The 13,278-nt window shown below is 42.2% G+C and overlaps 1 protein-coding gene across 1 annotated transcript in view; it reads right to left on the bottom strand.

Moving 5' to 3' along the window:
* Nucleotides 1-13,278, bottom strand: part of LOC308296728 (uncharacterized protein) — a gene marked incomplete at both ends in the record, with an annotated part of 92,111 nt that overhangs the window by 67,693 nt on the left and 11,140 nt on the right. The window contains one exon of the mRNA XM_080740055.1: nt 12,555-12,665. Coding sequence (XP_080596181.1) covers nt 12,555-12,665 — 111 coding nt within the window. The remainder of the gene's footprint in view (nt 1-12,554; nt 12,666-13,278) is intronic.

The raw sequence follows: 13,278 nt of genomic DNA, 5'->3' as shown, positions 1-13,278 counted from the left end.
TAATGTCCTAGTGTCCTAGTTGTTAATGTCCTAGTGTCCTAGTTGTTAATGTCCTAGTGTCCTAGTTGTTAATGTCCTAGTGTCCTAGTTGTTAATGTCCTAGTGTCCTAGTTGTTAATGTCCTAGTGTCCTAGTGTCCTAGTTGTTAGTGTCCTAGTGTCCTAGTTGTTAATGTCCTAGTGTCCTAGTTGTTAATGTCCTAGTGTCCTAGTTGTTAATGTCCTAGTGTCCTAGTTGTTAATGTCCTAGTGTCCTAGTTGTTAATGTCCTACTCTGTCGAGGTGCCAACTTGTGCACCCTGTTATTGATATCAGGTCACACTTGTTGATGGTGATGTCACCAGGAACACTGCTCTGTGAGTATTTGATACACAGTATACACAGACACAGGACGCAACAAACACCCAGCACAGAACTTGCCCACCAGTAAGACTCCCTAATCGGGAGATAAGCGACCGTCAGGCAATGGTAGCCAATCAGGAGGGAATATGGGAAATGGGACAGATCCATGTTGATGACATGACTTTAAACTACTGTGTACCGCTTTGCGTGATTTTAGGGCAAAATCTGTAGGAGCAGTGTCCAACAATGTGTCTTGCAAGAATCTGCCTCATGGTGGTGCAAGAAGAGGTGAATGTGAGAAATGATTGTGGTTTGGCAGCCAAGGAGTGTGTGTGCAAAGTTTGGCATGGATCGGGGCAACGATGGCGGAGATATGAGTAGGGCAAAAGTGTGACGTGACGTGACGTGACGTGACGTGACAGACAGACAGACAGACAGACAGACAGACAGACAGACAGACGGTGGAGGTTTTGATAGTAACTGCGACCTGATGGTCACAATCACAGATATATAAAGCTGGACACCTCTAGACACCTCTATACACCTATAGACCAAGCTGGACACCTCTAGACACCTATAGACCAAGCTGGACACCTCGTCCTCCTCTGCAGTGGAGCGACGTGCAACAATTCTAGTCCAGACTGCCTGGAAAAACCAAGGAAACGCTGTGATACACCATGAAATTTCACTTTTCCTATTTTAAAACCTTTTTTTGGGGTCCCACTAGCACCTTCTATCCTCACAAAGTCCCATTTCTGACCGTTGTGTCTTTCTCTGGTTTTGAGAAGGCGAAGGTTAAAAGTATCCCACGGGTTCTCAAAACAGGCTGTCCAGATTTGCTGCCGATTGTGACGTCATCTGCCGATAGTGACGTCATCACAAGCGCAGTTCAGGCCAAAGGTGGTACTGCAGCTGAAATGCTCTGAGAGCCATTCAAAAATGAGAGAGGCTCTCTATTCAGGAGTGGTAATTTAGCCTCAAACCTTTTGAAAAACGTTTTTGGGACATAAACAATATGACATAAATACTTTTTAAATGCATGGTGTATCACCTTTAATTACAAAACACCTAAATCAGTCTAATAATGCAGTCTGATATACATGTGTCAAAGATGGTGCAGTTGGAACTGAATCCATACTTAATACACTGGTATGCTGCCTTTCTCACCAACAGGGTACAGAGGGTGAAAGTGAACGGAACCCTCTCCTCAGCAGTAACTACTAATGTCGGGGCCCCCCAAGGTTGTGTAAGCTCAGCTATACTCTTCACCCTTTATACTGACAGCTGTCGTACTGAGGAATGTCTGTCTGAATGACGTACTGACGAACCAGACCAACACATTCTAAACTTAACACTAAAAAGACAGAAGAGATTGTTTTTGGTGCACCACCAGATACACACAGATCTCCCATTACTATTCATGGTGAACAGATCAACCAGGTATGTTCGTATACCTCGGAGTAGTAATAGACCATCTTTTGTCATGGAAAGATCAGATTGAATCAATCTGTGTGTAAGAAAACAAAGCAAAGAATCTACTTCCTTCGCCATTTAAGATCATTTGGTGCTAGTAGACAGATTCTTCTTATGTTTTTCACGTCTGTCATTATGAGTGTTCTTCAGTACTGTAGAACCACCTGGTATGGATGTTATTATGAGTGTTCTTCAGTACTGTAGAACCACCTGGTATGGATGTTATTATGAGTGTTCTTCAGTACTGTAGAACCACCTGGTATGGATGCTTGTCTGCAGACCTAAAGTCACAACTGCTGCAACAACTGAACATTTGTTCAAAGATAGTTGGACAACCACTTCAGAGGCTACATACGACTACGTATGATAACAGCATTCTATGGTTGGCACGAAATATTACCTCTAACAGTAGCCATGTGTTGCATAGAGAATATAGAAATATTACCTCTAACAGTAGCCATGTGTTGCATAGAGAATATATAAATATTACCTCTAACAGTAGCCATGTGTTGCATAGAGAATATAGAAATATTACCTCTAATAGTAGCCATGTGTTGCATAGAGAATATAGAAATATTACCTTTAACAGTAGCCATGTGTTGCATAGAGAATATAGAAATATTACCTCTAACAGTAGCCATGTGTTGCATAGACAATATAGAAATATTACCTCTAACAGTAGCCATGTGTTGCATAGAGAATATAGAAATATTACCTCTAATAGTAGCCATGTGTTGCATAGACAATATAGAAATATTACCTCTAACAGTAGCCATGTGTTGCATAGAGAATATAGAAATATTACCTCTAACAGTAGCCATGTGTTGCATAGAGAATATATAAATATTACCTCTAATAGTAGCCATGTGTTGCATAGAGAATATAGAAATATTACCTCGAACAGTAGCCATGTGTTGCATAGAGAATATAGAAATATTACCTCTAATAGTAGCCATGTGTTGCATAGAGAATATATAAATATTACCTCTAATAGTAGCCATGTGTTGCATAGAGAATATAGAAATATTACCTCGAACAGTAGCCATGTGTTGCATAGAGAATATAGAAATATTAGCCATGTGTTGCATAGAGAATATAGAAATATTACCTCTAATAGTAGCCATGTGTTGCATAGAGAATATAGAAATATTACATCTAACAGTAGCCATGTGTTGCATAGAGAATATAGGCTGCTGCCTTCAGGAAGGAGATACGGTGTTCCAGATATACAATAAGGTCAGACTAAAAAGGTCCTTTTGTCCATCAGTCGACTTTAAGGCTTAATCAGGAGTTTGGCCAGAGGTATGTATGTAAACCTGTCTTGTTTATGTTCCCTGTGTCAAATGTTTGTATATATGTTTCGCATATGTGTCTTCCGTGAGGAAGAAGCCCAACAAATCCACGGTGAGGTCTTTAGGAGGGCCATTCAAGCCTCAAGCAGAGCCTGCAGCGCCAGCTTGCCAGGGTGGAGCTTGCAGTACTACCACCAGCCAACCCTTGCGGCCAAACCACCTGCAGCAGCTGAATGGAATGTTTGGATTGGGGTCTGGTGCAACGCACAGGTTCTGAACCTGGTGAGAGCAGGAGAGGACCTGGTGAGACGTAGGAGGAGCCCGGCCAGGAGTCAACCCATAGAGCCTAGTTCTTCCACGCGCCAGAATAGTACCCCCAATCCCGGCAGAGTAGTTCCGGTGCAGCACATTGAGTGACCCTGTCTTTCCCTAATAGGACTGATCGTGGATAGCTACTGGGACGTAAGTCGGGACTTGATCAACCCCGGCTGGGTCACCTGGGCGAGGGTGTATGATGTTGCGAGACCCGAAACACCCGTCGACCCCAGGCTACATCACTGATAATACGTCCCAGTTGCATCCTTGTGATGTTTTTTTTTTCACCGCATACATGGCTGCTGTGTCGCAAGATACATTTCAGTGTGAACTAGGGTTGGGGACGGTAACCGCCGTACCGCGGTATACCGCGTCCTACCGCGGTGTCAGGTTCCTTACCGCGGTCAAAAAAGACAATAAAGAGGAAATTCTTTATTGAGAACGAGCGAGTTTTAAAACGGGGGAGAAGCAAGGACCGCATGCGTTCCATGCCGCTCTGCTCTGGGCCGCGTGCCACATGCTTGGAAGCTTAATGGGCCATCAGTTTCATTTTCATCGAAAATGAAACTAACGCTAGACCCTAGGTTTTGCCGTCACACGGAGACAGAGAAATCCCCACTGGACACTGACTGAAGCAGCTGTCTCGTAGCAGGCAGCGGCATTAAACTTTCTCCATTATCCACACGACACAAGTATGTTTATACATACCTTGTGGCAGTTTCTTTTTTATTCATACGGACACAGACGTGTTGTGAGCTTGTAGATCTGCTCCTTTCAAAGCCAGACCCGCTGTGCTGTACGCCGTACAGCACAGCCCGAGTTATACATCCCCGTACAGTGTACGGGGATGTATAACTCGGGCTGTGGAGTGGCAAATTCTGGGCAGATGATTGGAATATTTTGGCTTATCGCCGAACCTTAATTGATAGATACGGGGGTGCGGTAATTACCGCAATACCGGCGGTAAATGGGAAGACGGTAACCGCGATAACAAAATGTCGATACCGCCCCACCCCTAGTGTGAACTGACAATAACGTACTATATCATATCATATCATATCATATCACATCATATCACATCATATCCTATCCTATCCTATCATATCATATCATATCATAGAGGGTTTAAGTGGTACCAGATATGCAGCTCTGCAAATAAGAGGTGAATTGATTCCAGTGCATGACGGAGGATAATTGCACGATAAATCCATCTCCACGCTCACCAAACAAAGCAGATCTAAAACACATTCCATTGAGGATGTGAGGTGTTTTTAAGGGTCCATTTGGTTCCATTTGTACACTCTCAGAGTTACACACCCATTTGGAACCCCTCAAGGACCCACAAGGGTCCCTGGACCACACTTTGAGACCCACTGGTGTAGCAGAGTGTTCCCATTGAGCCAACATGCACTCTGTCTGACCCTAACCCTAACCCAACATGCACTCTGTCTGAGCAGAATGGACCCAAGTAACTTCATTAGTTACTTAACCAAGTAACTTCATTAGTTACTTAACCAAGTAACTTCATTAGTTACTTAACCCATTTAGGCCTGCCCTGACCTAAGTTTTCTGAAAAACATCAAATATTATTAAAAGATTACAAAAACAAATATGTTGCTTGCTACATAAATGTGTTCCCTACTGGCCTGTGTTCTGGTTAACTCATACAGTGCCAGGCGACTTTTAGAGCAACTTTCTCACTATGGGCTTCCCTGCCAAGCGACTTTGGGCGACTTTTACTTAGAAAAAAAACTTTTTTTTTTTTTTTTTTTTTTTTTTTTGGACCCCATTAAATCTAGTAAACATGATTTCAATCGCGATTTTGCATGTTCCACCCCCATACAACCCCATCTTTATACAGGGCAGCCATCTTTGTTTACATAACATGTAAAACATAATGGCTATTATCTCAAGAATGCCTGAACGGATTTCCAATCTTTTTTTTTTGTTTGAAAGCTGTGAACAGCCTGCACAAACATGGTGCATGATCTGTGCATGGGTGTGCATGATCTGTGCACTACAAATTACATGGAAGTCTATGGAGAGGGCTGGCACTAATGCCACTCGAGGGCATTTTTAATTTGCAGTAAGTGAGTTAATTACTAGACCCCAGCCTTGTTCTGGTTAATTACTAGACCCCAGCCTTGTTCTGGTTAATTACTAGACCCAGCCTTGTTCTGGTTAATTACTAGACCCAGTCTTGTTCTGGTTAATTACTAGACCCTTGTTCTGGTTAATTACTAGACCCAGTCTTGTTCTGGTTAATTACTAGACCCTTGTTCTGGTTAATTACTAGACCCAGCCTTGTTCTGGTTAATTACTAGACCCTTGTTCTGGTTAATTACTAGACCCAGCCTTGTTCTGGTTAATTACTAGACCCTTGTTCTGGTTAATTACTAGACCCTTGTTCTGGTTAATTACTAGACCATTGTTCTGGTTAATTACTAGACCCAGCCTTGTTCTGGTTAATTACTAGACCCAGCCTTGTTCTGGTTAATTACTAGACCCTTGTTCTGGTTAATTACTAGACCCAGTCTTGTTCTGGTTAATTACTAGACCCTTGTTCTGGTTAATTACTAGACCCTTGTTCTGGTTAATTACTAGACCCTTGTTCTGGTTAATTACTAGACCCTTGTTCTGGTTAATTACTAGACCCTTGTTCTGGTTAATTACTAGACCCAGTCTTGTTCTGGTTAATTACTAGACCCAGCCTTGTTCTGGTTAATTACTAGACCCAGTCTTGTTCTGGTTAATTACTAGACCCAGTCTTGTTCTGGTTAATTACTAGACCCAGTCTTGTTCTGGTTAATTACTAGACCCAGTCTTGTTCTGGTTAATTACTAGACCCTTGTTCTGGTTAATTACTAGACCCAGCCTTGCGGAACCAAGTCTACAATTAGAACTTCATTTCACTTTATCTTGCGAGGAATAGTTTGTACTGAAGTTCTGAAATGTCTACTATGTTGTATTTTGTTTCATGCTTACCGTAATCAAGGCGAGTGATTGACACTAACGGTTGCCCTACTGCCGTGAGCTCCGCTGAAAACTGCTGATCTACAAGCTCACTTCATGCAGCTGAAGACATGATGAGCACCGCAGCTGCAACTAGTTATAAATCAGCGGGTTCCATTTGCGCAAAACATCAACGTGAATCCGTTTGCAGGATTAATTATTAGGGATGTCCCGATACCACTTTTTTGCTGACCAAGTACGAGTACGTAATTTGAGTACTTGCCGAACTAGCGAATACCGATACTGTAAGTTAAGTTTCTGTACAAGTGCCTAAATAGTGTGTGGCGCTCCAAAATAAAATGCTTTAAATAATCATGTTGTCATGCCTAGAGTGAGAGAAGGTGAAAACACTGTTCATTAGTTGAACTAACACACACAAAACTGTGTCATAGGACTTTTGATATGTTGTTACCAACATATTTATGAAACAAAATGTTATCTGGCGCTGCCGTGAGCAATATCGGACGAGTACGAGTACAGAAAAATAGGCTGGTATGGAGTACAGATACTGCGAGTACCGATACCACATCCCTATTAATTATCCTTCTCTCCAGAGAAGGTCTGCCGCAGCGTGTCGTATGTCTCTCTCTGCTTGCAGCGACCTGCGCAGCAAAGCTAGCAGCGAGCCGCATGCGATAGTCGGCACCGCTGTGACGCGCGACACGCTGTTTTCAGATCGTTATTCACGGTGCGACGCAAGTATAAGTCATTCCAAAGATAATCCCAGTTTATAAACAGTAAACACCAGAGCAATAAACACTTGAGCAAACATCTACTTTTCTTTAAACTAGATATCTCTGCTCCACTTCCATCTACTACAGTTAGTCCATGGGCCATACAATATGTCGCTCTCAGAAAGGTAGCAAAGGTTACTATGCATTTTTGAAAAGCTCTTTATCTGTAGATTATATTTTGGTATGATAACCCTTTCTGAGACACAGCTAAAGTTAATGGGACACCAACTGCAGCGGCTGATAACACCAATGTAGCTGTGTCTCAGAAAGGGTTATCATACCAAAATATAATCTACAGGTTAACGTTTTCAAAAATGTTAACCTTTGCCACCTTTGGGAGAGTGACATCTCGTATGGCCCATGGACTAAGTAGCCTACATTCTCTTCCCCCTTCCAAGGGTTGTTGTCAAACTGTGGGCCGACCCCCCCCCCCCCCCCCCCCCCCCAGAGGTCCCCAGATGATTTTGGGAGGGTCCCCAGATGACCATGAAGTCATAATTTAAGGTCTTAATAAGACCTTTTTAATACCTCAACAAAGGAAAGAAAAGAATACCATTAATTACCTCATTAAAAGTAATCAACAAACTATACTATAAAAACAAAGATTAGGCAAATAATCTAAGCAAGAGGCACATTTTGAAAATAGTCGATCTACAAGCTCACATCTCTCAAAAACATTTTATTGGGGAACCATACAAGTTTTTTTCTGGGACCCATTTGAATGACCACCTGTGGGTCCCTGGACCCATTACATTAAAACCTAGCAACATCACTGCAAGTAGAAGATAACAAATACGTTAAAATGAACGGTAATTTAAATTTTACAATTTTATGATTATGAGGGCAAGTGGCCATGACCTGAGGAAAGTAGAACATGACCTGTACTTGCCCAACGGCAGGGGCATCAATTGGGTATGGCAGGGGTATGCAGCTGCCATACCCTGCGTCTAGGGGGGACAATCAAATCCATGGAATGGCTCTTTGTCTATCTGTACTGGTTATTATGTTGTTAAATTACAGTAAATTAACTACTGTACAAGTGCAAAGTTTAACAAAATGGTCACTTTAACAAGGTATTATAATTATATTCTCCCCATCTTGACAAATGGTATATTCCCAGGTTCTGCAGGTCAGCTGCACAGGAGCAATCCATTACTATTACTATTACTAACATGCCAAGTTTAGCTGCACTTGAACAACCGTTCCAGGCAGCCATATCCAGCCCAAGAAAGCGTAGAAACCCGGGGAAAAAACGAACAAAACCAGATTTCTATGGGCGTGTGCATTGAGGACTCCCATCTTTGCCATACCATAGCTTTTGCTGAACTGACGCCACTGCCCAACGGGCAAGAGCCTCTGAGACCTGAGTGTCAGTCAAGCCCTGTCGGGTGGAAACCTTGTATGTCCAAAACCGTTCGTTTTGTATTTATCATCTATAAAATGTATTAAATTGTGAAAACAGCAATATACAGACAATATATTCGGTCTTAATCCTCATAGATTAGTTTTTATTTCATTTTTGACAGTGGAAAAAAAGTATTGGATGAACATTTTCTTGCCATAGTTTTAGTTTTAGTTAATCTTTATATTACTGATTACTAATTAACACAATGACTGCCGGGCGCCGCTAGGTGCCGCTAGAGTGCCAGCCATTCTCCCGTAGGCATTCACTATCACATCCGGGTCGAGCCGGAGGAAGTTAGCTTTCAGTTAGCAATCGGCTATGTCATTTTTTAGAAGACCGATCTAAAGTTATTCAGCCGCCAAAAAAACTTTTCTGCTGGCCTCGGAACACAATGCGGAGAAAATCCGCTGTAAAGTGTGTTTTTCTATTGGAGTGGGCGGCGTGGCGTGGCCTTTTTTTCCCATTACGGGCCGTGTAAACAGAATCGCGGCCTTGTGCTTGGATGGAAAATTCGACCGGGGCTTCCGTTGATGCCTCCGATTATTAAGTGTGCCTGCCATGCAATGCAATGGCAAAACACTTATTGTAATCCGCCATACTTATATAATAATAATAATAATAATTAAAGCTGCAAGCAGCGATGACCGGGCCCTCGCAGCTCTACCCACGTCACAAGGCCAGCAGCCAATCAGAAACCAAACAGGAAGTCAGCCATTTCGACTAATTAGTGGCGTTTTGGCGCATTTTTGGCCGTTATCACGGGTCGCACTTTAACAATAGTTTTTTGAGAAAAAATAGTTTTGTGAGAAAAAAAAAGTTTTTTGAGAAAAAAAAGTTTTTGAGAAAAAAAAAATTTGAGAAAAAAAGTTTTTTGAGAAAAAAAAAGTTTTGAGAAAAAAAAATTTTGAGAAAAAAAATGTTTTGAGAAAAAAACATTTTTGAGAAAAAAAATTAGAAAAAAATGTTTTGAGAAAAAAGAAATTTGAGAAAAAAAAAGTTGAGAAATAAAAATTGAGAAAAAAAATTTGAGAAAAAAAATTTTGAGAAAAAAAAATTTGAGAAAAAATTTTTTTTGAGAAAAAAAAATGTTTTGAGAAAAAAAAAATTATGACACCAGCCGCGAGTCTGTACGACAAACGGTTCATGAGTTATAGAGGCACTTCCTGTTTGGTGAAGGGCACTTCCTGTTTGGCGAAGGAAGCGTCAATTAAGGTTAAGGACTCTTAATCAAGTCATATGATACCACCCACAACTCTGTACGATAAACGGTTGATGAGTAACAGCCAAAAAAAGGAACAATCAAGTAAGGACCAATCAGAAGAGGGGGCACTTCCTGTTTGGTGAAGGAAGTTTGACCCTTCGCCACGGGCACGCCGTTTTACGAAAACTCACGATTCGCACAACTTTTCATCGTTAAGGTGTCTTGAGTATGCCGAGCGAACTTGAAGTTGATCCGATTAACCCCCTAGGAGGAGTTCGTTAAAGTGAGACCTGTGAAAACGGCCAAAATTGGGCCAAAACGCCACTAATTAGTCAAAATGGCTGACTTCCTATTTGGTTTCGGACATGGCGCCAAGAGACTTTTTTGTGAGTCCTGACATGATACAGGTGTGTACCGATTTTCATACATGTAGGAGGTGAAACCGTATGGTGGGGCTTGAGGCACGAAGTTTTGTAGGGGGCGCTATTGAGCCATTAGGCCACGCCCCCTTTTGATTTTTTTTAAATACGAAAATTTTCGCCACTTGTGATGTGTGTGCAAAGTTGCGCAACTTTTGGAGTACGTTTTGCGGCTCAAAAACTGGATTTATTCGGGGGAATAATAATAAGAAGTATAATCTTTACGATTACAATAGGGTCCTCACACACTGTGTGCTGTGCTCGGGCCCTAATAATCTTCCCGCAAATTTCGGCACGTAATAACTGCCGCACAATTTACGCCACCGCCACAATATATACATCAAAACGTGTGGCTCGGCCGGGAATGGTGTGCTATTACTTTTCTTTCCGATCCACGTTACCATGGCGACGTAATTCGCAAAAAACAACGCCCCAAAACCCCATTGACTTTGAATGGGGGAAATTTCAGCACGTAATAACTGCCGCACGATTTACGCCACCCCCGCAATATATACATCAAAATGTGCGGCTCGGCCGGGAATGGTGTGCTATTACTTTTCTTTCCGATCCGCGTTACCATGGCAACATAATTCGTAAAAAAATACACGCAAAAACCCCCATTGACTTTGAATGGGGGCCTAGCAACGTCATTTAAACTTTAAAACACTCACACGCCTTTGGACTTTTTCCGGCCAATAGGGATGAGCTGTAATTGATTAAGCCCCGCCCCCTCTGTATTCCTATTGGCTGGGCTTTAAACAGCCATTACTCCAGTTCACAGCATGGTACCGGCTTGAAACTTGGTGTCTGGACTTAAACGGCCAATAGGGACATATTACTTAAGCCCTTTCCCCTCTTAAGCCCCGCCCCTATCTTCCTATTGGCTGAGCTTTTAACAGCTCTATCTCCAGTAGGGTTTTTCGATTAATCGATTTTTAATCGAAACGCGGGTTTTTTCCTTTGGACGATTTAAAAAAAAGGGAAATCGTAAAATCGATTTTCACTTTAATTAGGGAAATTCTTACTCATTGGAGCCTTGCACGCGCAAAAAGTACACAGCCCCGTCCTCCTAAAGCAGGACGACAAGGTCCGACACCAAATTAATACTACTTTCTCTCTGTTGTGTCATTTCTTTGATGCGCGTTTAGCGCACGTCAGACTGAGCAGAGTTCACCACCGCACTGCGCTCACTCGCGATGGTTCAGGCAGCAAACAGAACAAAACGCTGCTGAGCTGGTAAACTTACTTCTTGTTGTAGTTTGAAAGAAGCTTATCAATTCTGTGTTACCCACCTACTGTAGTCCTACTGTCCCTGTCACTGTGTTAATTTTGCGTCGGGAAGCGAAGCGCTTCGCCTCCGTTTACAATCAATCAACATCTCCGTGCATGAGTGGTACATGCAGGCAGCAAACAGAACAAAAAGCTGCTGAGCTGGTACACTTCTACTTGTTGTTGTATTTTGAAAGAAGCTTATTAATTCTGTGTTACCCATCCACTGTAGTCTACTCCTAGTGTCCCTGTCACTGTGTTAATTTTGTGTCGGGAAGCGAAGTGCTTCGCCTCCGTGCATGAGCAGTGCAGGGGCGGCCTTAGCTATTTTTTCACCCGTTTCACCAGCCTCCAAGAGCTGGCTTGTTTTGGCTGTTTTGTCACTCACTATTGATAATGAAACACTAAGGACGCTAAGTTAACTTCTGTATGTGATTGTTGCGCAACTAAAGTTATTATTATTAATACCCTTATTGTTTTATTGCATTTTGCTATTTGGCTATATAAAAAAAATAAAAAAATGAAACAATAATGAAAAAAAAAAATCATTTCCTTGCATTTTTTAAATGAAAACAAAATAGTTGAAACAATGTATTATTCTTTTAACAAAAAATCGAAATCGAAATCGAAAATCGAGATTTCAGAGAAAATAATCGAGATTTTATTTTTTGGCCATATCGAACAACCCTAATCTCCAGTTTGCATTATGGTACCGTCTCAAAACTCGCTGTGTGTACTTACATGGCCAACAGGAATTAAGCCCCGCCCCCTCTGCCTTCCTATTGGCTGGGCTTTAAACAGCCATGTCTCCACTTCCCAAATTGATACTGGTTTCAAACTCGGTGGGTGGTCCCACAGTCTTGCTGAAACAGCGTTTTTTTGGGGGGGCTCTAAACTTTTTTCTAAACCATTTTCAATGGAATAAATCATCGGCACAAGTAGAATGGCTCGTTGGGAAGCGGTGGAGGAGCCAGGACCACCCACGTCGCTACTAGCAGCTCAGGGTAAGCGAAATAGATTAAAACATTTGTATTGGAATGGAAAAAAGAGATTATTCGGTTTTCGCACAGAATGAGTTAAAAGTAATCTTTACCTGAGACAGTGTCAGCCCTGGACGTCCTGTGTAGTGGAACAGCAGGCCCCTCCCCTTCCTGTTCCTGTTCGATGATTGGAGGACTGGAGCTCCTCCCCTCACAGGAAACACCTGGACAAAAGACAGGAAGCAGGAAGAGCAGGTGGAATCAGCACCACACTAACTATTCCACAGGCCTAGAATTATTGAATGTTTTAACTATTGAAAAATAGCAGATCTACAAGCTCACAGCGCGGCACCGAGTGCCGCGCTGCAAGCTTGTAGATCTGCTATTTTTTAAAAGTCGTGAAAATGTGTGCAAATCTTTGAATATATGTATTTTCAAAGCGAACTTTTGTAACTAATATTTTGCTTCTGGGGGGTCCCTGGAACTAAATATTTTGAGATGGGGTCCGTGGCCAAATAAATATCATTTTGGGGGTCCTTCACATGAAAAGGTTTGAGAACCACTGACATAGTAGTCTCTCAAGAACAGACTAACTGAGCTCCAGTAAAGTGAAAAGGACCTTTTCTTTGACGATGGCTGGCCAGATTGCTGACATAGAAACATAGTTAAGTGTGCCTGCCATGCAACGCAATGGCAAAACACTTATTGTAATCCGCCATACTTAAGTCAGTCAGTCAGTCAGTCATGTTCTTGCAAATTTCGGCACGTAATAAGTGCCGCACAATTTACACCACCGCCGCAATATATACATCAAAACGTGCGGCTCGGCCGGGAATG

The sequence above is a fragment of the Nannobrachium achirus genome (genome assembly GCF_963921795.1).
Source record: "Nannobrachium achirus genome assembly, chromosome: 13".
Taxonomy (NCBI): domain Eukaryota; kingdom Metazoa; phylum Chordata; class Actinopteri; order Myctophiformes; family Myctophidae; genus Nannobrachium; species Nannobrachium achirus.
Note: the sequence above shows the minus strand (reverse complement) of the source record. Positions and strands in the feature narration are given on the sequence as shown.